This window comes from Mytilus edulis, chromosome 4, assembly GCF_963676685.1.
Source record: "Mytilus edulis chromosome 4, xbMytEdul2.2, whole genome shotgun sequence".
Classification (NCBI taxonomy): Eukaryota; Metazoa; Mollusca; class Bivalvia; order Mytilida; family Mytilidae; genus Mytilus; species Mytilus edulis.
Window position 1 is genome coordinate 27,251,708 of NC_092347.1, and position 27,463 is coordinate 27,279,170.

At 32.7% G+C, this 27,463-nt stretch overlaps 1 protein-coding gene across 1 annotated transcript in view; it reads left to right on the forward strand.

Annotated features, from left to right (window-relative positions):
* The window catches only part of LOC139521319 (uncharacterized), a 76,469-nt gene that overhangs the window by 10,986 nt on the left and 38,020 nt on the right, over positions 1 to 27,463 (forward strand). Inside the window, exons 3-8 of the mRNA XM_071314797.1 lie at positions 142 to 210; positions 451 to 525; positions 1,188 to 1,295; positions 15,003 to 15,108; positions 15,623 to 15,761; positions 26,259 to 26,334. Coding sequence (XP_071170898.1) covers positions 142 to 210; positions 451 to 525; positions 1,188 to 1,295; positions 15,003 to 15,108; positions 15,623 to 15,761; positions 26,259 to 26,334 — 573 coding nt within the window. The remainder of the gene's footprint in view (positions 1 to 141; positions 211 to 450; positions 526 to 1,187; positions 1,296 to 15,002; positions 15,109 to 15,622; positions 15,762 to 26,258; positions 26,335 to 27,463) is intronic.

Sequence of the window (27,463 nt, forward strand, 5' to 3'; positions counted from 1 at the left end):
TATTAAGTACGAATTTGTAGAAAATTAAAATTCCATCATAAAGTTTATTATAACAAGTTATATTAGAATTATTAAAAATAAAACAATAAATATAGAAACGTCACTACTATTTTACTCTTTTTCTATGGATTATTTTGATAGGCACCAGCAGCAGTTAAGAAAGACAATCCAAAAGATTCTGAGGAAAATTTGAAGGCCATAGAAGACCTGGTAAACATTTTATACTAAGTTGTAATGATTTATAGTTATAGGAAGCGAAGGACAGTTAGTTGAAAGCTGTTCAATGTCTTAAAATTTTACAAATGGAATCTTTTCATCATGTGCATGGAATTTTACGATTTTCATAGATCTATCTCATATTGGTTAATTATTTATAATATGATATAATATAATATAATATAAATTGATTCTGTACCAATTTATCAAATTGTCATTTCAAATGCATTTCAGAATGTTGATCCAGACTCTAAAAATATGGAATTAATTGAGAGCTTCCAGGTTTTAAAGAATCACAGGAAATTTAAGGTACAACTAAAAGTTATCTTTTAGTATTTTATATTTGAATAAGAATACCGAAATTGTTAACAGTTATGCCTTCAAGGTACACAAAAAACATTCCAAAAAATTATCTCTCTGTAAAATTAAAATTGAATGATAGTTAATATAAAAAAAAAGAAGAAGACGTGGTATGATTGTCAATGAGACAACTCTTTACAAGAGACTAAATGACACAGAAATTTATAACTTTAGGTCGCAATACGTCTTCAACAAGTTTAAGTTGTATTTTCGATGATCGCAGAAATCTGTTTTCGTGTATAAGAAAAAAGAAAAAAAAAAGGTACTATTAAATTTAAAGATTTTTGTCTGACAGGGAAAACACTGAATTTACGAATTGTTTACTTATCATTTAGTAATAATTGATCTTTAACATCAAGTGGCATGTGATGCGTTATTTTGAAGGGAAAGCTTGCACATTTACAAAGGAGAAAGGGCAATATGAAATGATAACATTTATCCTTACTGGAACATTGTCTCTATTTACATACATATTATTAAGTCTAAGTATTGCTATTCTGATATGTGATTGCATGTGATAGACATGAGAGAGCTTAAAAAATACATTGTTTAGTTTAAAGATGTATTACACTACAATTTTATTTCTAGTGTTGCTTTGCTTTCTATTGCAGGCTAATCATATCCATCCTGAGGAAAGTAAACATGTCAAAGCAGAAGCTTTTGACAAACATATATTGACCCATGCCCAGAAAGTGCAGCTAAACATGGAGTCTGAAGATGTAAGCGTTATGACGGAGTGCACAAAGTTGACGGCAACTGTAAAATGCGCGTTTTAAAAAGTTTTATACAACCGTGTTTAAAATATTTCTGAATAAGAATAAGAATAAGAATTTTTTTATGAGAAAATGATGAATGCATGCCATTAAAATCCACATTACTAGTAAGGTAAATTAAAATTTAATCTATAAAGCATGGAACGGACACATAGAAAACGGCAAAAATTACGGTGTAACTTGTAACATTAAATAAGCATAAATAAGAGTTTTTGACCTAAAACCTATACAAATTCAACATATTTTCCTGCATTTTCGTATAATTGAACTGTTCGCATTCGGGCTCGGACATCACACTAAATTCATAGCAAAAAAAATCAAAAAGATCATGGTAGATAAGTCTCGAATGATCTTTGTTATGTGTAAGAAGTAGTAATTTGGAAGGACTAATAATCGAAATGGAAGAATCGGTAAGAAAAATATGTAATTGCAATCTTTTTATTTTCAAAATAACTTGGTATTCCAAATGTGCATAACCAGAGGTTTACAATTATCTGCAAAATATGAATGATTCGATAGTCCAGACTGAACACCTGATTTTTTTAATGTCCAGCTATTATGTTACAATCTAAAGAAATGACGTTTTAACGCTATTTTCTGAAAGGGGTCCACGACATAGTCGCTAATCATTTCCATTTCTCTTCTCTGAGCACATATTTATCTATATTTCCAGAATGTGCATCAGCTGCACTTTTTTATTAAGAAAAAAGAAATATGTTGAACGTAAATATTTAAAGTTATGTGATAAACTAAGTGTCCAGTGTTTTTGTTACGCGCTTGTTTTCTGGGGGAAAACGCCGACGTCGTAAATGATTTTAGTACTTTGAAGACGTTACGTTTGTGGACTCAGCTTTGTGCACGCCGTCTATGCATATTTGTTATGCATATGTGACATTTTTCTTGGGTTGCTGTTTCTTCTTAGTACCGAAAAAAATAACTACAAACTATTTTTCAAACTTTCTTCTAACGATGTGCTGCATTACTAGTGTCTCGTGTTTGAGAAAAGATTGAATACTCCCAAAAATGTTTTACTTTTGATCTTTTTAATATGTTTATATAAAACAAGTATGGACACAGACGCAAATTGTCAGTGGGGTTAAAGGTCGTTACAAATGTATTGAAAGCAAGACTGGAAATGTGTATTAACAAATTGAGTTGACAGTGGCGGATCCAGAGGGGGGGTTCCGGGGGTGCGCACCCCCCCCCCTTTATTTTGGCCGATCAATGCATTTGAATCGGGACAATCGGGACATATGTTTTGCACCCCCCCCCCCCCCCTTTGCCCTGGGCTAGCACCCCCCCTTTCGAAAATTCCTGCATCCGCCACTGGTTGATGTGTACATGTCTTCATTCAAATGCATTGACTGATAAAAAAAAGGGGGGCTTCAACTTCCACCCCTCTCTGTGAATTAGTTGTTTGAGTGTTTGAATATGGAGTGTGTTAATAAATAGCTGCACTGTAAGCGCATGATATGTCTTGATTCCTTTTAAGCTTGCTTAAAGGTTGAACTATTTTGTTTTGTACATTTATTAGTCTATTTGTTTTCTCATTTCAGTTGTTTTATATTTGTCATTTTAAGGTCTTTTATAGCTGACTGTGCTGTATGAGCTTTTGTCATTGTTGAAGGCTATTTGGGGACCTGTAGTTGTTAATCTTGTTTTAAATTTTGGAATGTAGCTGAAGTCAACAGACATAGACAATTCACCCAAGTTTTATAAAATGATGTGGAAGTGTTTATGTGAATAATTGAGATGGGAAATGAGGAAAGTGTCAAAGTGACAACAACCCAACCATAGAGTAGACAACAGCTGAAGGCCTCCAATGGGTTTTCAATGTAGCCAGAAACTCCTGCACTTAAAGGTGTCCAAAAACTATAAAATCCCTTCTTTTTTTTAGCATATATAAAAATTCATAACACAGAAATGTATAATCTGAAATTTATTACAATCAAAAGGGACCTTAGGTAAATGGTGTAAACAATTCACCAAAGTTTAATTAAAGGTGATGGATGCATTTTTGTGTTATTGTTCAAAATTGGAAAATTCTCTCTTTTTTAAGGATAAAATCTCTCTTCATAACATGATAATGAAAATTCTAAAATTTATAAAATCGATGTGGAGCTTATGTCAATAGATATAAACATTTCAACAAATTTTCTTGAAAGTAGGGGGAAGTGTTTTCTAGTTATTGTCTGAAGTGTGGATGATGGACTAATAGACAACAGTATACTATATTATGTTGTGTGTGAGACATTGGTATAATAAAATGGTTTCGAATGAATAATGATTAGAAACTGTTTAATGCAGTTATTGAGGGAACGACAGTGAAGAAATTCCTGAGATCAATGCGTTTGAATCCTAAGAATTCAATTTTTGTTGAAATGAAACAAAGTTCAATTTTTGACCCTTTGGATCTTAATGTAAACCAATTTGAAAAAGGGACAATCCTGTGCAATTGAATATTTCTTGCTATTGTGCAATACTGTGCAATTAAAAATTTCTTGCTATTGCACAATACTGTGCAATTGGAGATTTCTTGCTATTGTGCAATACTGTGCAATTGAAAATTTCTTGGTATTGAACAATACTGTGCAATTGAAGATTTCTTGCTATTGCAGAATACTGCGCAATTGAAAATTTCTTGCTATTGCACAATACTCAGTTAGTATAATAATTTTTGACCCCGATTTGGACCAACATGAAAACTGGGCCCATAATCAAAAATCTAAGTACATGTTAAGACTCACCATATCAAAGAACCCCAAGAATTCAATTTTTATTAAAATCAAGCTTATTTTAATTTTGGACCCTTTGGACTTTAATGTAGACCAATTAGAAAACAGGACCTAAAATTAAGAATTTGGACATGGTTAGATTTGGCATATCAAAGAAGCACAATACCGTATTTCATTTTTTTGATGAAATCAAACAAAGTTTAATTTTGGCCCCTTATTCCTTGGGACCAAAATTAATCCAAACCTACCTTTTGAGGTCATAAACCTTTATAGGATTTCAATTAACTTATACTAAAGTTATTGTTCAAAAACCAAGAAAAATGCTTATTTGGGGCCTGTTTTTTGGCCCCTAAATCCTACACTGTTGGAACTAAAATTACCAAAATCTATCCCAACCCTCCTTATGTGGCCATAGACCTTATGTTAAAATATCATAGATTTCTGTTAACCAACTTAAGTTATAGAGCAAAAACCAAGAACAATGCTAATTTGGCCCCTTATTCCTAAACTGTTGAGACCAAAATACCCCAAATCAATCCCACCCTTCCTTTCATGGTCATAAATCTTGTGTCTAAATTTCATATATTTCCATTTTACTTTTACTGAAGTTAGAGTGCGAAAACCAAATGTCTTTGGATGAAGACGATGATGCCAACGTGATACCAATGTACAACCAAAAAGTTTTCAATTTTTGCGGTTGTATAAAAATGATGTCAAATCAAATTTTTAATGGAGTTTGCAACAATAATTATTCAACTACTCATTTTAATACATCATAAAGTATTAAAGTGTAAATGTCATACAGTCATGGTGATGATGCCTCCGCTAGCATATAACGTTATAAAGGTACATAAATCAAGAACTGTAAAAGTGAAGCTGCTAAAAATTGAACTTAAACCAAGTTTAGAGGTACCGGTAATAAGCATTTGTATACACATTTCACTAAATTTAGTTGAGACAAACTTGAGAAATTTTTCCATTTGTGAAAGGGGATAACCCTAGAATGATAATCAAAGTGCTTGTAATCACTGAATGGCTATTAAAGACTGCTTAAATTTATCAGTTGGTAGTTAAGTGAATTTTGCATTGTATATTGTATACATAGCATTATTTTAAGTCGATTCAACTACTTTTCTGGACAGAGACAGAGAACTCCAATTTTCAAAGAAGATTTCATAAAGCAATGGTTTTAGGTAATATTAATTCAACAACCATTCTGGACAAAGAAAGATAACTCCAATTTATTGCCTTGAATCTACAAAAATGTTTGTTTTTGGCCCTCAATTCCTCGACTGTTTGCCCCATAACCCACAAAATAGACCCCAAACTTCTACTTATGGTATTAAATATTATGGTACAGTTTCAAAACAATTGAAATACTTATACACAACTTTTTGTACTGACACAAGATTAATGCTTGTTTTGGGCACCTTTGGAACCCTTATTCATAAACCTTAGGGATTATATATATATAACCGCCCCAAAACAATCCCAAGCTTCCTTTTATGATTATAAATATTATGTTATAATTTAATGGCTTCCTTTTTACTTATACTGAAGTTATTATCTGGAAACCATCCGTCTTGGGAAGACAACGACAGGATACCTACATGTATTTCAACTGCAAAAATTTCTGTGGTTGTATAAAAATTTCAAATATGTACAATGAAATATAGTTTCAAAATTGATAAGCCTAGATAGGCCTTATAATTTTTTTCCCACATAGTTGAAGGACCATTTACACTCAGGACTGAGTCATAAGTAGGCAGTAAAGTCTACAGATGTATTAAAACAACCTAGCATCATATTGCTAGTAGTGGGAGTAGCATTCTTGGGTAAATTTGTTCTTTTTTTATATAATATGTTTGGTTCAAATCAAAATAGAATGCTTTTATCTCCCTAATACTTACATTGTAAATAGAGGTGGTACTACTTTGACAAATCCTTGTACATGAGAGTCTTCTGTCAAATCTTTATTTCACAAAGAATGAATTGCATAACAATGAACTGAGCTCAAAGCAAAGTACTTTAATAATACACTTAGACAAAGAGCTAAATCCAGTGATATACTTTGTACTACTGGTCCTTCATTAACATCCATTGACCAAAACCACATCTCAACGACATTCCATACTACATGGTTGGATTCGGAAGTCCTGAAAAAAGACATGATTTTTTTTAACATATTTTAAGTAGTATGAAATTCAAAACAGTGTAGCTGTGGCCATTGATTGACCCATCAAAATCATCCATTGACTGGGACAATTTACGTGAACGTTTGTCTGTAACAACCACTGTTCATGACGTACCTACGATAGACATTTAAACTGTGGGGTCAACAAAGGTTTCTTAACGCCTTTAATTATAAAATATTCGAAAAATTAATCAGGAATAACCTTTGTGTTTTGATTTATATAATTGATATAAATCAAAATATCGTGTTATTTCTGATTAATTTTTCGAATTACTTTATTTAGGTGTTGAGAACCTTTGGTGACCCCATAGTTTAAGTGTATTTAAAAAGTACATAGTGAGCATTGGTCGTTACATACAAACGTTCACCTAAATTGTCCCAGTCAATGAATGATTTTAATGTGTCAATCAATGGCCACAGCTACACTGTTTTGAATTTCATACTATATTATACACAGGTTAAAACTTTCTTGTTGTATAATCATTCCGTATCTAGCAACTATCAATTTGCTTAATGCACATATTGATATATGTTGAGTGTACCTCTGTTGGAAATAAGAACACACAAACCTCCACCTAGTTTTAGTCAATGGACAAAACATTCAAAACTATAAAATATTATAGATCTAAGACTTGTCAGTGTCTATTTACCATTGCCACTGAATCAGTGATATATGTATTGTACACATAATTATATACATGCAAGTATAGCCGGGTGAAATGGCTATTCGACTAAATGTAAATCAAGAAGGAAGATTCGCTCCTTAAACTTTTATTTCAGCAGTCCGGCAAGACCGAACAACAAACTCCAAACTAAATGTCAAGTAACATACACACAATAACAATATATATAAGCACAAGCAATTAAAGGATTAAGAAGATTAACAGATGACAAATTAGAAATAACAATAGATTAAAAGAGTTATTAGTGTCCGACACGTATTTGTAAATTATCGTCAAAACTGTCACAGAGAATAAATAATGAGATAAATAGAGTAAATGCATTTAAGACCTTTGTCCAAGATTATGACACATAATCCGTGTAAAACACTTATGCCTGAATTTACGACAAAGTATAAAATAATAAAACAAATGCAAAACCTAAATACCCATTAAAACAGTTGAAATACTAAAATGTTGTTTAAAAACTAATTTCATTGCACTGTCCAAATAGTCCGGTCATATATTCCCGCGGCCCTTGAAGACACGTCCCGGGTCTTAATATTATATTCAATTGAAATTGTTCCTGAAGTTTCTTCTGTGATTGTAGCGTCCTCTGTAACGATAGTTTTGGTTTGGATGATTATCTTCTCTTGTATTTTTCCGAATATTGTCCAGTTCGTCTTCTAGTGTTGTGATTCGATTCAACATACGTTCTTTGTCGCGCTGTAATTGATATTGCTGGTCGATTGCCTCAATTCTTTGATTGTAAATCCGAAGATTAGCCTCTTTAAGATTAGTAATGCTTTTTCGTAATATTTCCATTTCTTTTTTATCATCTGCACCTTGTTTTTGAAATTTTTCTAAATTGCGAACCACACTGTTATGCTCTTGTTTCAGCTCTTTGAATTTCTTTTCGTAATGAACACTTTTGATTTCAAACTTCACTCTCTCTGAATGCACTCGGTCGTGCCTGAGTGTAACGCTATCAATGAATTCTCTATCATAATTAAAGGCGGGAAAGAAATCCATCAGTTCAATAGTGGTAAGTTCCGCACAAGGAAAAATTGACATAGCTTTGTTTTCTTTGAATATCCTCATCCTTTCTGCGTCGCGGCGTAACTTTGATTTTGATTTAACTTTAACAAGTTTCACGTCCGGTTTTCTATGAAAGTTACACATTCTGGCGAAATGTCCAAAATTTCTGCACTTATAACAAAATGACGTTTTTGCTATACATTGTCTAAAATGAAATTGATTGTTCACAGTCTTTCCACAAAACTTACATAGGCAGTTGTCCATATGTTGTGTTGAATTTCTGGTCTGAAAGGTAGCTCCATTATCAGACATCTGGTATCTCCAGTTTCGGCCAAAATTTCTGGTTCTCTGCATATCCATTTTTCTGTTTGCTGGGGGATCAGCTTCACAGGTAGAACAAGGTATCCGAAAGATCCGTTGCCCGTACGTCCTAACACCAGATATAGCCGGGTGAAATGGCTATTCGACTAAATGTAAATCAAGAAGGAAGATTCGCTCCTTAAACTTTTATTTCAGCAGTCCGGCAAGACCGAACAACAAACTCCAAACTAAATGTCAAGTAACATACACACAATAACAATATATATAAGCACAAGCAATTAAAGGATTAAGAAGATTAACAGATGACAAATTAGAAATAACAATAGATTAAAAGAGTTATTAGTGTCCGACACGTATTTGTAAATTATCGTCAAAACTGTCACAGAGAATAAATAATGAGATAAATAGAGTAAATGCATTTAAGACCTTTGTCCAAGATTATGACACATAATCCGTGTAAAACACTTATGCCTGAATTTACGACAAAGTATAAAATAATAAAACAAATGCAAAACCTAAATACCCATTAAAACAGTTGAAATACTAAAATGTTGTTTAAAAACTAATTTCATTGCACTGTCCAAATAGTCCGGTCATACAAGACTAAAATTATAAAGTACATACATGTTTGTATATAAGACTAAAACTGACATTCAGTCTTTACAACATCTTCATTCCCAAAGTCATTTTCAAATCTGACTTCATGGTAAAATAAGATTCCATATCTACAACCAATTAAAAGGAAAAATCCCTCTGATAGACTAGCATTTAAATCCGATTTCTAAAATGGAAGCTAGGTCACCTTGGAACTTAGAACTAAAAAAAATCAAACAATATATCTGATATATTTTAAATGCATGTACATGAAATAATATAAATCTCTAAAATTCACCATATTGTTCCCTTTTTCATCTTCTGTTAGATACTGTATATCCAGTGGCGGATCCAGAATTTTTTTTAAGTGGGGGCCCACTGACTGACCTAAGAGGGGGCTCGCTCAAGTCATGATTCAGTGATTCCCTATATAAGCAACCAAATTTTGTCTCAAAAAGCAGGCCCCCCCCTAAATCTGCCTCTGATATCAACCTCTAGATGTCTTTCAATTACATTCAGTTTAGTGTGGGTTGATCTTTGATTGTTGTACATGTTACAACCAGATTCCCGGCAGGGGGCAACTTTGTAAGACCGCAGAGGTTCAAGCTTAGATTTTGAAATAAGGGGGAAAATGTAACCTTTTCAATTTATAAAACAGGTTCAACATCATTTCTGTACATATATAAACATATTCTAAATTGTGGACACACCTTCATTAAATATTCTACTTCAATTAGTGGAGGAGATCAAATTAAAAAGTTGCAATGGTTAAATACTCCAATCACAGTCTTTCCTGCTAAAATCTCATGTGTAGAATGTGATAAACGGTTTTTGGGTCTATATATTGTCCTTGATATTGAGGTTATCTTGACACAGCAAAATATAAAGAAAATGTAAACTATGATCTGGAAATTGACTTCGTTTTCCCAAAATAAGCCCACTTAAACTGAACTTTAAATGCAAAAGACCTCTATTAATGGCTAACAGATATTGCTATATAAAAGAATAGTCCATGATTATACATGTATAATGATATTAAAGAATTCATGAAATTTACACTGATTCTGTCAGTTGAATGGACTAGAATGAGATAAGTTATATACATGATAGACATAAAGGTTTTTTCCAACAGTTGTGGTGTAAATTAATTCAGTTGTATTTTATGGTTGATATATTTATGTATATACATGTATGTAAATCATTGGCTCTTCAACCAATGATATTTTACAATATCAATTATTTGTTTATTTTTCTAATGTTGGTATTTTTCAGCATACTAAAAATGTTTTAGCACAACACGAGCACAAGCTTTATAGGGTGTCCTCACACAGGGTTTCCGCTGGCCGTCGCCATTTTTCCCAATTTGCGAAAAAATAATACTTGTGGCGATGAAAATTCGTCATTTGCTTAAGAATTTGGCGAAAGAAATATATAGAAAGATTTATTTTCCTCCTTCTTGTTTATTTACTTTTTTCGAGTTTCTCAGACTTTAACTTATCAGACAATACTCGGAATTCACCTTGACCTCATTAAGATTTTGACAGAAAATCAATTATCAGCTGATTGCAATTTACAGCTATCGACAACAAAGGACTAATTAATAAAGGTGTTGATTGAATTGTTTGTCAAAATGATATGGTTGAATGACTTCCACTAAATGTCACATACAGGAGTTATTTACCACTTTTCGACTCATGTGTTTGAAGAACTCTTTTGACGTCTCCTCTCCATGTAAAGATAGTTTAGAAAAGAAAGTTGTTGTTGTGACAATAAATGTTAAAGGGCAAGAAAAATCTCCGATTTAAAACTTGAATTATCCTTTGACTTTGATGTAAGTAATTGATCAGGGAGACTACTTTAAAGTCGTTTGAGTGACACACGTGTTTCAAGCATAGTTTACCGTCTAAACTTTTTCATTTAAGATGGTCAAGAAAAGATGGTCAAGATGGTGGTTATGAAGAAGGGGGGGGGGGGGGAGGGGGGGGAATGCATTCTGGCATCACAATTTCAAATGACAGAGGATAACATATGATCTGTCCATATACATGTATGGGGGTATCTTATTGAAGTATTCTTGCCAAATGAAGATTAAACAGTAATTCTTAGACATGACAATAAAAGAGGGGGGATAGGACCTTTATCGGGACTCCGGGATCAGGTGTTTTTAAGCTCGGGATTATCCCCCCTCATAAAATGTACACTTTTTTCAAGACGATTAAAAAATCAGCTGAATTTGACAAATCACACTATTTGTTTTCCAAAAATAACTGTAATTGGATGGGGGTTCTGTGTATTCACATTATTTTAACAACTCTCCTTGGGCCGTGAAAAAAAAATCTGTGTTTCAGGTAACCTGACCAACCCTGTTTTTTAGCCCCGACCCTAACTTTTTTATTGGATCTTTCAAAAAAAAAAAAACAATAATAATTATCAACCGACCCTGTTTTTGACACAGGCTTCTGATAAATGACATAATATTTTTTCTCTCTTGCTTCCTCTTGCATAGAAAGCCAGTAAAACATTTTATTAATGTCAAAAGGTATTCCAAATAGATTAAAATCCAAGAAATTTGCACAGCAGGTGCTTCAAAAACATTGCAAATGGCCCAAGACCACAATTAATGACCCCGCTTTTCGTTGTTCACGAATGTAGTTCCTTTTAATTAGAGTGTATTTTTCCTTAATTTTTTTTCTTTCCCTTCCCCACTCATTTCTTAGATTTTATTGGGTGGAAATGAAAGATGAGAGGTAAAATAATTTTTTGGATGTTGTATTTAAACTCATTTTGATATGGAATGAGTGATTAGGCCAAGTGCAAAAAGGTCATATTTACAGTTTTCGGAACATCTCTTGACTTGTCCATAGGGGTATGGATGTATATTGGCTAAATTTGTAAAAGAGATTGCTTCAATCTTTCTGAATTTTGGATATATTTTTGGACTAGTGCTATACATAAGACACACAAAAAATTTGACAAAAGTGCATGGTGCAATTTTTTTAATGATACAAAATGTTCTAAAGAAATGATAGAGAAATTAATTGTGGTCTGTGGCCAAATGGCACACTTCCGGTTTTTGAAACTAATTATGGATCCGGACTTGGAAAAAACATGATAAATACTTAATAACTCAAATATGAAATTTTGAATCATCACCAAAAAGTATACAGATATTTAGATTAATGTAACTAAGAAGTGTTTAAAGTTTTAAGCCATAATCAAGAATTGTTTTTGAGATACGGTGTGACATGTGAAAAAAACACCCCCCTGTTTAAGTTACAATGTGCCGTAACTCAAAAAGTTTTAATCTTATTTTCACCAAAAAGTATACAGATCATGTGACCATCATAAGAAACAACTATATTAAGTTTCATGAAATTTGGATAAGTCGTTCTCAAGTTACGGTGCCACATGTTTACGCTGGACAGACAGACGGACACCTGACATTTGTATACCATAATAGGTCCCGTCTTTGACGGACGTATAAAAAGCAGTACTAAGCGTGCATGTTACGCTAGAAACATATTCAAAGAATACAATTTTATAACTTCTTAATGTCATATCCAATATTTATCAAAACCTAAAGGGGAGTTACATGTATCTTACTTCCTATATTTTTTCGTGGATGTCAATACACCTAATCGCTATTTATTCCATACCGGATGAATTCTAAAATTACACAACTTTTTCATCCAGTTGAAGCTATCTGGGGGCCGTTGAAACAATTCACCATGCACAATACTTTTTAATGAGACCCGTTTTAACTTATTGTAAATACTTAAAACAAAATAATTTTTTACTTCAATTTTCAATTTCGAAAAATAGTGGATTATTAACTATTAAAGTTTCTTGATGATCGCTTTATAAAGTTTTTCCTCCCTCAGCTCTCTAGTAAAAAACCTTTATTTTCAGTCGCATGACCCAAACAGAAAGTTGTACATACAGTGTATTACTGTTTTTCCCAGATTGGACTAAATAGCGATAATTAAATAAAGTGTAATTTCCGGGATTGTTGAAAACTTGCATATTCATCACTATCTGATTTTGTGGTTTTAACAATCCAGACAGACAAATAGCAATAAGGTGTTTAGAAAAAGATGACCTAAAACCTCCTTCATATAAGACAAAAAAACATGGGAACTCATACTGAATGGTCAAATGTGTTCAATATGAAAATTTGGTAAAATCACAAATCAGCCGTTAATGTAAATGGACTATAAGTATGACTTTTGAGCAAATTTAAAGGGAAATGACGGGGAAGGGGCAAATTAGCTTTCAAGGGGAGCAAATGCTGTTTAAATTGGTAAGCGGGTTTTAAATATAGAGGGAAAGTGGAGTCATCTTTTTAGACTTTAGTTACATGTAAATATAACTTATGTAGACTTACCTTCTAATTCTATAGACTATTAAAAAAAAAAACACACACACAACTCGGAACTATTTCTAATTCACTTGGACTACTGATATGCAAACCTAAAAACAAAAAGAAAAATATCATAAAATAGTGATTGAAAGATTCATAACACTTTAAAAGGATAATTCAGACACGTGTTACACGGGGAGCATGTTTGTTTACATATAATAATGTCACGTGATCGCGCACTGACCTCGCATGCTGCATCGCCCTTACAATTCACTAATACATGTACATAACCATTTTCATGCAAACATGCAACGTGAATGTGATTGGTTATCAAATAATACAAAAATAATGCATGAACCGTTGAAGAAGAAATTATTTCATCAAATAGAGTGGATTTTCACTTTCGACACGAATAGGTCGAGTTGACATTCCTGTCATCGGAGATAGTATTGAGATAAAAGGGATAAAACGGACCGTCAAAAAGGTCTAGAGAATCACATCAGTAGAACCTTAACATAAATAAGTAATACTTGCCAACATTTCTCTAATTGATAACCTATAGAACTGAAATTTCACAAAAATACCGGTAAATAATTGTGTTGTGATGCTGGTTAAATTGGCGCTAAATAAATATTCTTACTCCTATTGCTTCATGTAAAAAAAAATGTATAGAATTGAATTCGACTACAGTTCAGAATAAAAAATAGTGAATATGCAAAAGCCAGGTAATATGTTAATGATAAAGTGTGTATAAATTTTCGTAAACGAAGTTACCCGTATACTTCCCCAAGAATTACATTTGAGCGCAAAGTTCTGTAATTGTGTGATATGGTTTTGGGTTTATGTAACATAATTTAGACTGGGATCCTGGCTAATCTTGACCTTACGACGCGCAGCTAGATTGGGCCGGATCCCAGTCTAATGTAACATCGTAGAACTCAGGGTAACGGAATTTTTTGCGTTGCTATTAGATCATTGAGGCCATCTATTTTTATTGCGGGTTCCACATATTTAAATCGGAATTATAGAAAAAATGGAATGTTGTGAGCAGAATCAAAACAGAAATGATGAACACTGCAACATTTCCAGAAAAATATAAATAGGATGGAGGATCTGTGTATTCACATTATTTGTAAAACTCTCCTTATTCATGTGAAGCGTGTGCTTTACATCGAGGCTTATTCTTTACATCGAGGCTTATTATGCTAATCATTGACGCCACAGTACTTCAACCAATCAGACAATGTTTATTTGGGGCATTCGATCGATTTTAACTCAGATTTTGGAATATTTCAATCGAAATTATAGAAAAATGGAATGTTGCTGGTACATATAAAATAGAAAATGATGAATACTTTTAGCTAAAGATAATTTGGATGGGGGTTCTGTGTATTCACATTATTTGCACAACTCTCCTTACTGATGCCATATTTTGGAATTTCCGTGACCTAAATGGTTCGCGAAAATTAATATTTTTATATATAGTATAGTAATAAGGTTCGCATATATTGTGGTTGTTGTTGATTACTTTCTGCCATATTTGACAATTACACAATATATCTTTTTTTATGTATCGCGTTAATGTTAAAGCTAGTGGAATGGCATACATACTTTTGTCTAAAGATTACTTGAAAATATGTATTTTAGTAGATGGTCAAAGGTTGTTAGATCCTTATATTCTCAATGTACAAATACTGTTCAAATTTATTTAAAAGAAGAACATTATAAAAAACACATTATTATTAATTCCAGTCAAACGAAACCGACATAAACAGTCGTGCTATTTTCAAAAGAGGATTTAAAACAGGTCGCCTTTGGAATAAACACACAGTACCCTATGAAATAGATTCAAGTCTAGGTGAGTTTATCTGAACATCCAGTACTAACGTGCCCAATGTAAAGTCTAATATCATATATTATATAAGTAACGTCGAACACTTGCAAATGATATAGATGTTGTGCTTTGAATATTGACTTGATTAAAACTAAGGTCACTAACCCCTAACACAAAGTTGTCTTTCGAAATAGGCCAATGAATTTGTAAGCAAAAAGGAAAATCACAAAAATACTGAACTCCAAGGAAAATTCAAAACGGATGGTCCCTAATCAAATGACAAAATCAAATGATAAAACACATCAAACAAATGCAGCACCCAAACTGTATATTCATTTGGCTTCACAAATTTTCAAAAATTATGTCAGAAACATGTGCGTTGTGCCCCGATATATGTATTGACTTTATAACAACAATAATCCTAAGCAATGTTCATTATTGTGACTGTTTACATGCATAGAAGAACATGGATATTATCACTTAGCTTATTGACTCATGATCAGTATTGTCTTTGTCATTGTGAATCGTCTTATTCCAGATACTCAAGTGGCAAGGGACGTAATTAACCAGGCTATACAAGTTTTCGCTACATTGACATGTATGCAGTGGAAACCACACACACCTACTTTAGAAACAGAGCTTGGACACAAATCATACGTTAATTTTTACAGCGGCAGGTAAACTTGTTTCGAGGCACATGCCAAAGGTGTACAATCATAACTGTTTCTAGCACACAGATTAGGAAAATCCTCTACTAAAACCAATTTGTTTCATCGAGTTCTATTTATGAGATAACTTTATTGTAGCTTACATACCTGCTCGTGCATTTTTCATTGTTATTCAACGCAAATTTATTTTTTAAGATACCTGGGACGATCTTATTTCACAAAGGATTTCTATTGTCTACTTATTGTACCTCGAACTTATTTACCCGATGTAGGTCTTTAAGTTGAGGTTCAATTCAATAAAAGTTAATCGGGCATGACTAATTAGATACGCCCTCTTAAAATCAGGGGGCCCGAAATAGGATTGGGAAAAACACCCAGCAAAATACCTTAATTTACCATTTCAAGAATTTGTTTGATTCAAAGTGCTTTTGGTCGCTTAAATATCTTCGATCAATAATCAGGCGGTATTTTGTGGAAATAAATAACCTGTCCCGAACCGGGAGATGTTGGCTGCTATAGGAATTAATTTATAAAAAAGTCCATATCTCATTTACTTATAGTGGCCATTATTGTTTGTAAATTCATGACGTTTTGTATATGACATTCGTCTATCGTGGAGGAAAAAAAAAGGAAGGGGGGCTTGATAACTTACGAGTTCGATCATTATTGTTCAAATCTTTTCTATTACGGCATACGTTTTACCTCTAGCGAACGCTCTGTTTTATTGTAAAAAGTGCCACTCTAAATTTGTGAACATTTGCTTCAAATTGACCCACTTTGAATTTAGTCGTGAATATGCATGACATATTTGCCACTGGACACAAAGGAGCAATAAATTAATCAGCTTCATTTAGTGATTTATAATAATGTGTCCTCAGTTGATTATAGTCTCAAACAGTTTTCCAATTTTTATATATTTCATTTTTATTAACATTTGAATTTTTATGCGTAAATCTTAGCATTTCATCCTTCATTTTTCTCTTTGCATGTAATCTTTTTTTTTTTAATATTAAAAAAACGTTGTCGTAGTACATACACATCAGGGGTTACATTGTATAATTTCCAGCAAAACTAACAGGGGAAGGACTACATCAGAAAAACAATCTTCATTGAGTGGCAATAACTCATATACATATTGAAGCATACAATGACGGCTCCCTCGTCTAGGTGACAACATTTGCTGTTTGAAGTTTATTTATATCTCAGACTAGTATAATAGTTGTCATAAAAGGGGAAAAAATGATAAAAAAGGTTGACAACAATTTATAAAAAAGATTAAACTTATTTTGAGCGTTTCATTTTTTTTAATATTGTCTTGCTAATCGGTTTTGTTATATTATTTTTTCATCTACTATTGTTCTAGCAAAAGTCACAAAAATGTTGTTAAAATCAGCCATGCGACTTATAATTATTTAAAAAGATTAAGCTGACTTTTCTTGTTGTTTATGTAAATGCTCTTTTGTTCCGACGTTGGAAAGTTCCGGGCGGAAAGAACTAACTAGCCGAAAAGTTCCGGAGGAACTTAATAACTAGTTACTTTGTTCTTCCTCTGATTTAAAGTTCCACCGTAACAAAGTGACTAGTTGAAAAGTTCCAACGGAACATATACCAACTAGTTAGAAAGTTCCTTTTTGCCAAATTAGTCAAAACCGGAACTAACAAACTAGCCCAAAAGTTTCAACGGAACTTACCAACCAGTCACAAAGTTCCATTTGGAGAATTGATGCAAAGTAAAAGCGTAACATATTATATTTGAACCTTTCAAAGGGGAACCAAGATACTGATTACAAAAGTCAAAAGGAACTTATCAACCAGTCACAAAGTTCCCCTTTTGGCAAATTAGTCAAAACCGAAACTAACAAACTAGCCCAAAAGTTCCTCCTCATGTGGGTACTTTTAAAATATCAATTTCAGATTAATGTATAACAATGAATTACAACTTATTCCGTTATGAAGGCAACATTCTGACCGATTTAACTAGTTGTTCTGTTCCGCCAGAACTATTCAACTAGCTACTTTTTTCCGAAACTTTTCGACTGCACTCGGAACAAAATAACTAGTTGAAAAGTTCCGCCGGAACAAAGTAACTGTCGGAACATAGTGGCTGTTAAATTTACACATTTCAATCATTCAGCTCGTGTGTAGATCATCTTTTCCTCCAAGGTTTTTTTTTAAGGTTAAGATAGCTTGGAATTCTCACTGCACCAGGCATCTGATATACATTCCTATTATATTTTGATCGGACAAAGCTGCGTATTTATATAACCAATAAGCCAAACGAACGCACCCATTAACAAGGGTATACTGTGGAACGGGAGAGGTCTAGAGATGTAAATATTTCTATACCCAAGCAAATATTGGTTTTGAATAAAAGGAGATAAAGGTATACATTAATGCGACAGCAACCCAAAGACACAGATAAATAAAAATATTTAGAGTCAACATTCGGTCTTTTTTTTATAGAACATTCCGTGTACAGAATAATAAGCTCAAAACCGACCCATGACTAAATAATAGTTATACGGAGTTAATTCAATATTTTCCGTCAAATATTAAATATCCGAAAAGGCACATTTGATTTACTATAATTATTTACCATGAAAGATAATAATCCCAACACTTCACTGTATAATAAAACGGTAAAATAAATAATGATAATGGATGACGACCAGCGGCGAATACAATTTTTATTCAGGACGATTACGTGAAATATAATAAGAGCTTTAACCCCGTTTTTTACTAGACTGACAAGCTGAGTCTTTTTTTTATCGTGTAAGTTCACAAGACATTAGTTCGCAGAAAGAAAAGTCACCCGACCAGGACACATTTCCGACGCTGAGCCGGCCAGTCTGTGCTCTTACTTTATGATGCCACGTGTTAAGCGTTGAAATAGAATACCAATTTAATTAACGTCTTTGTTTGACCCGTTCAGGATTCGAACAAATTTAATTACCTCCCTCTCTCGAGGCGAACGCCCCCACACGAGACCAACCAGGAGAGCAGTAGTGATCGGTAGTACAGAATATCATACCAAAAACTAAAGTACAATACACAATACAGTTTCACAGAATTCTCACAGTTACTAAAGCGAGCTAAAAGTATCTAACCTAAATTGGATGCGTGAAATGATATTGTAAACTACACGTAAACATGGATGATCGACTTCAGGGTAGATTTTATGAATCAAATTAAAAACTCTTGCACCTATTGTACGACCTACCTATTGTATTTAAAATTTATGTGTTATAGTCATTAACAGGCATGAAATATTTGCTACTGGACTTAAAGCAAACAACAATCAATCAATTTAATTAATTTCTCTGTTACAGTACTAGTACTTGGCACACAAAGACAAGATCTTGTAAAATGCTATAATTTACAATTTTCATTTAAATTTTTATGTTGTTTTCTTTTCTTTTCATTTCTTTTCTTCTTTTTTTTTTGGGGGGGGGGGGGGGGGGTCTCTTCAGTTTATCATATAAATGACTGCTTATTCAAAAGTTTTAGATATTTTTTTACGATTGTTCTTATCTAATGTTTAAATACGATTTATAACATATGATTTTTTTTGCCAGGCAAGGATAAAACTAAGAAAGATAAAGTTTTTTCCAGGTACTTTTGCTTCATTTAGACACGAAAAGGGAATAACGGACGACTAATTTTAAGTGTTTTTTTTCATATAATATATTAAACTTGCGAATATATCTCACCCAACACCTTTTTGATCGGGACAGTGAAACCTAGTTCAATACGGTTTTATTCATTGAAGTTTGCATGCATAGTTCTTATTTTAAAAAAAACCACACAAATAAAGCAAGATATATTAATTGATTGGACTGAATAGACAACACTAATTATTTTGCATTCGCATGTATCTTAATGTAGGAAAATCACCAAATCAGAAACAAAAGGAACATTTGCCGGATGAATATTGTGAAGGACCTTATGCATCTAGGACTGTCCGATTAAAAGTTCTTAAACAAGCTGTTTAAAAAGCTAATTGTTGGAAGAGTTTACTTACTGTTTTCTAAGGTCTGATCTTTACGATTCGATTTCATGATTACTGACAGATCAAAAACATCAAGTATATATAGCATGAAGTTGTTGGGCATAAAATTCATTGGTCAGTTATAAATGAGGTCTGTACGGGGGTTTGATTGCTGATTTATTAAATAAGAAATCGTTATTTTGAAAAGTTGGCTAAAAAATATAAATTTACCCCCTAGTTTTGTAAAACTATCATTTGGTGTTATTTAGATGCTAATTTTTTTTTTATCATAAATAAATAATTATATGATGTAATGCCATTAAATTGGTCCGTTTTCATTTCAATTTGGTAACTGTTAATTGTATATACCAGTCTGAGTACTGTTTAACTATCATTTAAGTTAAACATATTTAGACTCGTACAGTTCAGGGGAATTAGGTTACTGCAAGTGCTTTTTATGTACTTTTCATATATTTTTGACGGTTTGTAAGTCAGTAAAAGTTCAATGATTAAGTTAATATTGACATTAAAAGACCTCCTCACAAAAAGGGCTGTTCAAATCCCCTCGCCCTTCGGGCTCGGGGATCTGAACACCCCTTTTTGTTCGGAGGCCTTTTAATATCAATATTAACTTATCATTGAACTTTTACTATTACTAAGACAGCTAACATTATTCCAGTCAACATTCAGAATTTCTGCATTTTTCGTAAAACCTGTTGCATAGGAATATTCTTTTAATGGTATTTCAAGTAAAGATACCAGTATTTACAACATTTGAGCATATAAGACTCTAGGTTGCAGATTTCAAGAAGGAATGAACGAAGAATTCTTGAATAATTATAAAAACATTTAGAGGTTAAAACTATTGTAATCTTGAGAAAGTTGTATACTAGTATATTATCTAAGAAACAGGAAATGAGTGATATAAGGTTTTCTTTTGAACTTGATTCATCAAATAAGTTTGAAAGGGAATCGTTCAAGTATTTTGATCAAAACAACCGAAGTCTGTGAATATTTTCCAAATACTCTTTTTTATTTTATTGAGATTATTGTTCTCAATTTTACGAATCTTTGTATAAAAAGATATGAAGACATTAGACTTTCATGCTCATCAAAAGAATAACGAATACACAACAGAAATGGTGAAAGACACATATAAATGGTGATGCAACATCGTTTGTAACGTTCGTTTTGATAGGTTAACTTCACTTATTTTCATCGTATCAATTCACGAATGATGTAATGCAAATGTCTGTTCATAGATGTATGATAGATGTTTAAATATATGATTTGACGTAGATGTCTATTGGTTTCATTTAAATGGAGATAACAATATTTTACCTTAAGTAATAGTAAAAGTTCAATGATAAGTTAATATTGATATTAAAAGGCCTCCGAACAAAAAGGGGTGTTCAGATCCCCGAGCCCGAAGGGCGAGGGGATTTGAACAGCCCTTTTTGTGAGGAGGTCTTTTAATGTCAATATTAACTTAATCATTGAACTTTTACTGACTTACAAACCGTCAAAAATATATGAAAAGTACATAAAAAGCACTTGCAGTAACCTAATTCCCCTGAACTGTACGAGTCTAAATATGTTTAACTTAAATGATAGTTAAACAGTACTCAGACTGGTATATACAATTAACAGTTACCAAATTGAAATGAAAACGGACCAATTTAATGGCATTACATCATATAATTATTTATTTATGATAAAAAAAAAATTAGCATCTAAATAACACCAAATGATAGTTTTACAAAACTAGGGGGTAAATTTATATTTTTTAGCCAACTTTTCAAAATAACGATTTCTTATTTAATAAATCAGCAATCAAACCCCCGTACAGACCTCATTTATAACTGACCAATGAATTTTATGCCCAACAACTTCATGCTATATATACTTGATGTTTTTGATCTGTCAGTAATCATGAAATCGAATCGTAAAGATCAGACCTTAGAAAACAGTAAGTAAACTCTTCCAACAATTAGCTTTTTAAACAGCTTGTTTAAGAACTTTTAATCGGACAGTCCTAGATGCATAAGGTCCTTCACAATATTCATCCGGCAAATGTTCCTTTTGTTTCTGATTTGGTGATTTTCCTACATTAAGATACATGCGAATGCAAAATAATTAGTGTTGTCTATTCAGTCCAATCAATTAATATATCTTGCTTTATTTGTGTGGTTTTTTTTAAAATAAGAACTATGCATGCAAACTTCAATGAATAAAACCGTATTGAACTAGGTTTCACTGTCCCGATCAAAAAGGTGTTGGGTGAGATATATTCGCAAGTTTAATATATTATATGAAAAAAAACACTTAAAATTAGTCGTCCGTTATTCCCTTTTCGTGTCTAAATGAAGCAAAAGTACCTGGAAAAAACTTTATCTTTCTTAGTTTTATCCTTGCCTGGCAAAAAAAATCATATGTTATAAATCGTATTTAAACATTAGATAAGAACAATCGTAAAAAAATATCTAAAACTTTTGAATAAGCAGTCATTTATATGATAAACTGAAGAGACCCCCCCCCCCCCCAAAAAAAAAAAAGAAGAAAAGAAATGAAAAGAAAAGAAAACAACATAAAAATTTAAATGAAAATTGTAAATTATAGCATTTTACAAGATCTTGTCTTTGTGTGCCAAGTACTAGTACTGTAACAGAGAAATTAATTAAATTGATTGATTGTTGTTTGCTTTAAGTCCAGTAGCAAATATTTCATGCCTGTTAATGACTATAACACATAAATTTTAAATACAATAGGTAGGTCGTACAATAGGTGCAAGAGTTTTTAATTTGATTCATAAAATCTACCCTGAAGTCGATCATCCATGTTTACGTGTAGTTTACAATATCATTTCACGCATCCAATTTAGGTTAGATACTTTTAGCTCGCTTTAGTAACTGTGAGAATTCTGTGAAACTGTATTGTGTATTGTACTTTAGTTTTTGGTATGATATTCTGTACTACCGATCACTACTGCTCTCCTGGTTGGTCTCGTGTGGGGGCGTTCGCCTCGAGAGAGGGAGGTAATTAAATTTGTTCGAATCCTGAACGGGTCAAACAAAGACGTTAATTAAATTGGTATTCTATTTCAACGCTTAACACGTGGCATCATAAAGTGAGAGCACAGACTGGCCGGCTCAGCGTCGGAAATGTGTCCTGGTCGGGTGACTTTTCTTTCTGCGAACTAATGTCTTGTGAACTTACACGATAAAAAAAAGACTCAGCTTGTCAGTCTAGTAAAAAACGGGGTTAACGCTCTTATTATATTTCACGTAATCGTCCTGAATAAAAATTGTATTCGCCGCTGGTCGTCATCCATTATCATTATTTATTTTACCGTTTTATTATACAGTGAAGTGTTGGGATTATTATCTTTCATGGTAAATAATTATAGTAAATCAAATGTGCCTTTTCGGATATTTAATATTTGACGGAAAATATTGAATTAACTCCGTATAACTATTATTTAGTCATGGGTCGGTTTTGAGCTTATTATTCTGTACACGGAATGTTCTATAAAAAAAAGACCGAATGTTGACTCTAAATATTTTTATTTATCTGTGTCTTTGGGTTGCTGTCGCATTAATGTATACCTTTATCTCCTTTTATTCAAAACCAATATTTGCTTGGGTATAGAAATATTTACATCTCTAGACCTCTCCCGTTCCACAGTATACCCTTGTTAATGGGTGCGTTCGTTTGGCTTATTGGTTATATAAATACGCAGCTTTGTCCGATCAAAATATAATAGGAATGTATATCAGATGCCTGGTGCAGTGAGAATTCCAAGCTATCTTAACCTTAAAAAAAAACCTTGGAGGAAAAGATGATCTACACACGAGCTGAATGATTGAAATGTGTAAATTTAACAGCCACTATGTTCCGACAGTTACTTTGTTCCGGCGGAACTTTTCAACTAGTTATTTTGTTCCGAGTGCAGTCGAAAAGTTTCGGAAAAAAGTAGCTAGTTGAATAGTTCTGGCGGAACAGAACAACTAGTTAAATCGGTCAGAATGTTGCCTTCATAACGGAATAAGTTGTAATTCATTGTTATACATTAATCTGAAATTGATATTTTAAAAGTACCCACATGAGGAGGAACTTTTGGGCTAGTTTGTTAGTTTCGGTTTTGACTAATTTGCCAAAAGGGGAACTTTGTGACTGGTTGATAAGTTCCTTTTGACTTTTGTAATCAGTATCTTGGTTCCCCTTTGAAAGGTTCAAATATAATATGTTACGCTTTTACTTTGCATCAATTCTCCAAATGGAACTTTGTGACTGGTTGGTAAGTTCCGTTGAAACTTTTGGGCTAGTTTGTTAGTTCCGGTTTTGACTAATTTGGCAAAAAGGAACTTTCTAACTAGTTGGTATATGTTCCGTTGGAACTTTTCAACTAGTCACTTTGTTACGGTGGAACTTTAAATCAGAGGAAGAACAAAGTAACTAGTTATTAAGTTCCTCCGGAACTTTTCGGCTAGTTAGTTCTTTCCGCCCGGAACTTTCCAACGTCGGAACAAAAGAGCATTTACATAAACAACAAGAAAAGTCAGCTTAATCTTTTTAAATAATTATAAGTCGCATGGCTGATTTTAACAACATTTTTGTGACTTTTGCTAGAACAATAGTAGATGAAAAAATAATATAACAAAACCGATTAGCAAGACAATATTAAAAAAAATGAAACGCTCAAAATAAGTTTAATCTTTTTTATAAATTGTTGTCAACCTTTTTTATCATTTTTTCCCCTTTTATGACAACTATTATACTAGTCTGAGATATAAATAAACTTCAAACAGCAAATGTTGTCACCTAGACGAGGGAGCCGTCATTGTATGCTTCAATATGTATATGAGTTATTGCCACTCAATGAAGATTGTTTTTCTGATGTAGTCCTTCCCCTGTTAGTTTTGCTGGAAATTATACAATGTAACCCCTGATGTGTATGTACTACGACAACGTTTTTTTAATATTAAAAAAAAAAAGATTACATGCAAAGAGAAAAATGAAGGATGAAATGCTAAGATTTACGCATAAAAATTCAAATGTTAATAAAAATGAAATATATAAAAATTGGAAAACTGTTTGAGACTATAATCAACTGAGGACACATTATTATAAATCACTAAATGAAGCTGATTAATTTATTGCTCCTTTGTGTCCAGTGGCAAATATGTCATGCATATTCACGACTAAATTCAAAGTGGGTCAATTTGAAGCAAATGTTCACAAATTTAGAGTGGCACTTTTTACAATAAAACAGAGCGTTCGCTAGAGGTAAAACGTAGGCCGTAATAGAAAAGATTTGAACAATAATGATCGAACTCGTAAGTTATCAAGCCCCCCTTCCTTTTTTTTCCCTCCACGATAGACGAATGTCATATACAAAACGTCATGAATTTACAAACAATAATGGCCACTATAAGTAAATGAGATATGGACTTTTTTATAAATTAATTCCTATAGCAGCCAACATCTCCCGGTTCGGGACAGGTTATTTATTTCCACAAAATACCGCCTGATTATTGATCGAAGATATTTAAGCGACCAAAAGCACTTTGAATCAAACAAATTCTTGAAATGGTAAATTAAGGTATTTTGCTGGGTGTTTTTCCCAATCCTATTTCGGGCCCCCTGATTTTAAGAGGGCGTATCTAATTAGTCATGCCCGATTAACTTTTATTGAATTGAACCTCAACTTAAAGACCTACATCGGGTAAATAAGTTCGAGGTACAATAAGTAGACAATAGAAATCCTTTGTGAAATAAGATCGTCCCAGGTATCTTAAAAAATAAATTTGCGTTGAATAACAATGAAAAATGCACGAGCAGGTATGTAAGTATAATTAAAGCTGTGCGAAGATACCAGGCTTATGTTTAGTGCGCAAAATGAGAATTTCGTCTTTATCAGACTGTGAAGTTGAACAAGATTTAGTGCATCGAATGATATAATATTTTATGAGAAAAATGAATTACAACAAAAAGTGATCGCATTCATAAGAAACAACGTTAGAACAGATATGTTGACTTCCGGTCTTGTTATACCTTGGAAACGACAAAGATACATTCCAAAATAAACAAAGAAATTCAAATATTTAACCCTGTTGTTCAATGAAATCCATATATGTACATGTACATAGGTGTTTATCTGTAGAATCTAGTATCAATATTTATAACGCTACATCTTCACCACATTTGACAGTGTTCAAAGACATTGCACATTTTTCTCAGTCATGTTAGCGCAATGCAGATTCTTGGCGTTTAATGTTTTACCTATTTATAAAACCAGGTGTATTCCATTATTTTCTACTTCAATGCCGGTTCCAAATAAGGAATATAACATTTTTTTCCCTATATGTTTGATGTGTGTTAACTTATGAGTTTGCCATTTGATTAAGAACTTTACGTTTTCTTTGAAGTTTGATATTTTTGTTATTTTACTTTTAAGACCATCGTTTTGTTGTATACATAGCATCAATAATATTAATGATAAGTTTTTCTACTTGTAGCGGATGTTGGTCACATGTTGGTAGAAGTAGTGATGGAGAACAAAGTTTAAGTCTTAAGGCTCCTGGTTGTCTAGGGGTATGTAATGCATTTTTTATAATACATTTTCCGAGTCCCTTCCGTGTAAAGTTTGTCCTTTACTGTTTTACTGTTTAAGAATCATTCAGGCCAATTTCTTTCTAGAGAGAATGTTTTATCAATAAATCAAGTCAAAAGTCAAAAAGTTCAATAAAATATAATTTCAAAAATTTGTTAGGTCAAAAACGGCATTTCTAGATGTATCACTCACCTGGAAGAAAACTGAACAGTTGAAAGCCGAGATTGTATAAGTCCTTTATTACTTGAGAATCAAATTGACGAAAAGACATAAGAAAGGCATTCAACTCTATTTAGTGTTATCTCTGCCAGATAGTTGAAATCTTAGTTTCTTTCTAATTTCAAAATATATCAACGAAAAATTATTGATTCTAAACCAGGATTAAAATCTACATCTAATTCCAGTCACTGTTATCTTACCTCCGGTGGGACGAATACGTTTTTAAACAGATACGACACAAAAAGCGAAAGTACACTTTATAGCGAAGTTTGAGATTTAATGATATCGCTGGCTTCTTGTTCTACAAGTGAACTTTTTGTGAAGTTTGTTTTATATTCATGAAGGAACAAGAGAACAAAGTTCATCCAATATGATTCGAATTGTCTGTTGATATACATGGAACACATATATTGTTAATTAAACTCAAAACTTATCTTTAGTTTATCTGTTCAAGTTAATTTCTAATCGTAACATATCCTCTTTCCCAAGAGTATGTCGATAACACTGTTCGCACTAAATTGAAGGTTTTATGAGAAGAACGGCTGAAATAGGCATTATATAAAATACGATTTACCGTCACCATCACGAATGGATTACCGATACCAAACTCTAAACTCACTTGCGACATGCTTTTGTCTTTACCCAATGTGTTCTTTTTGTAATTTTGAAAAGCGTGTACTCGTATGCCGGCTGGTGAATTCATAGCAGAAGCTAAGACGTCTACTATTTCGACTTACCAGGACTTTAAATTAATGTGATATTTTCAGTTATTGTTTGTTACATTGTTACCTTGTCTTCTTAGTCAATTATTTAGAGTTAAACATCTATAAACATTGGTTTATATTGTTCAGTTTTCAGTCAATGTTTGCAACTGATCATCAGTACCTTTCA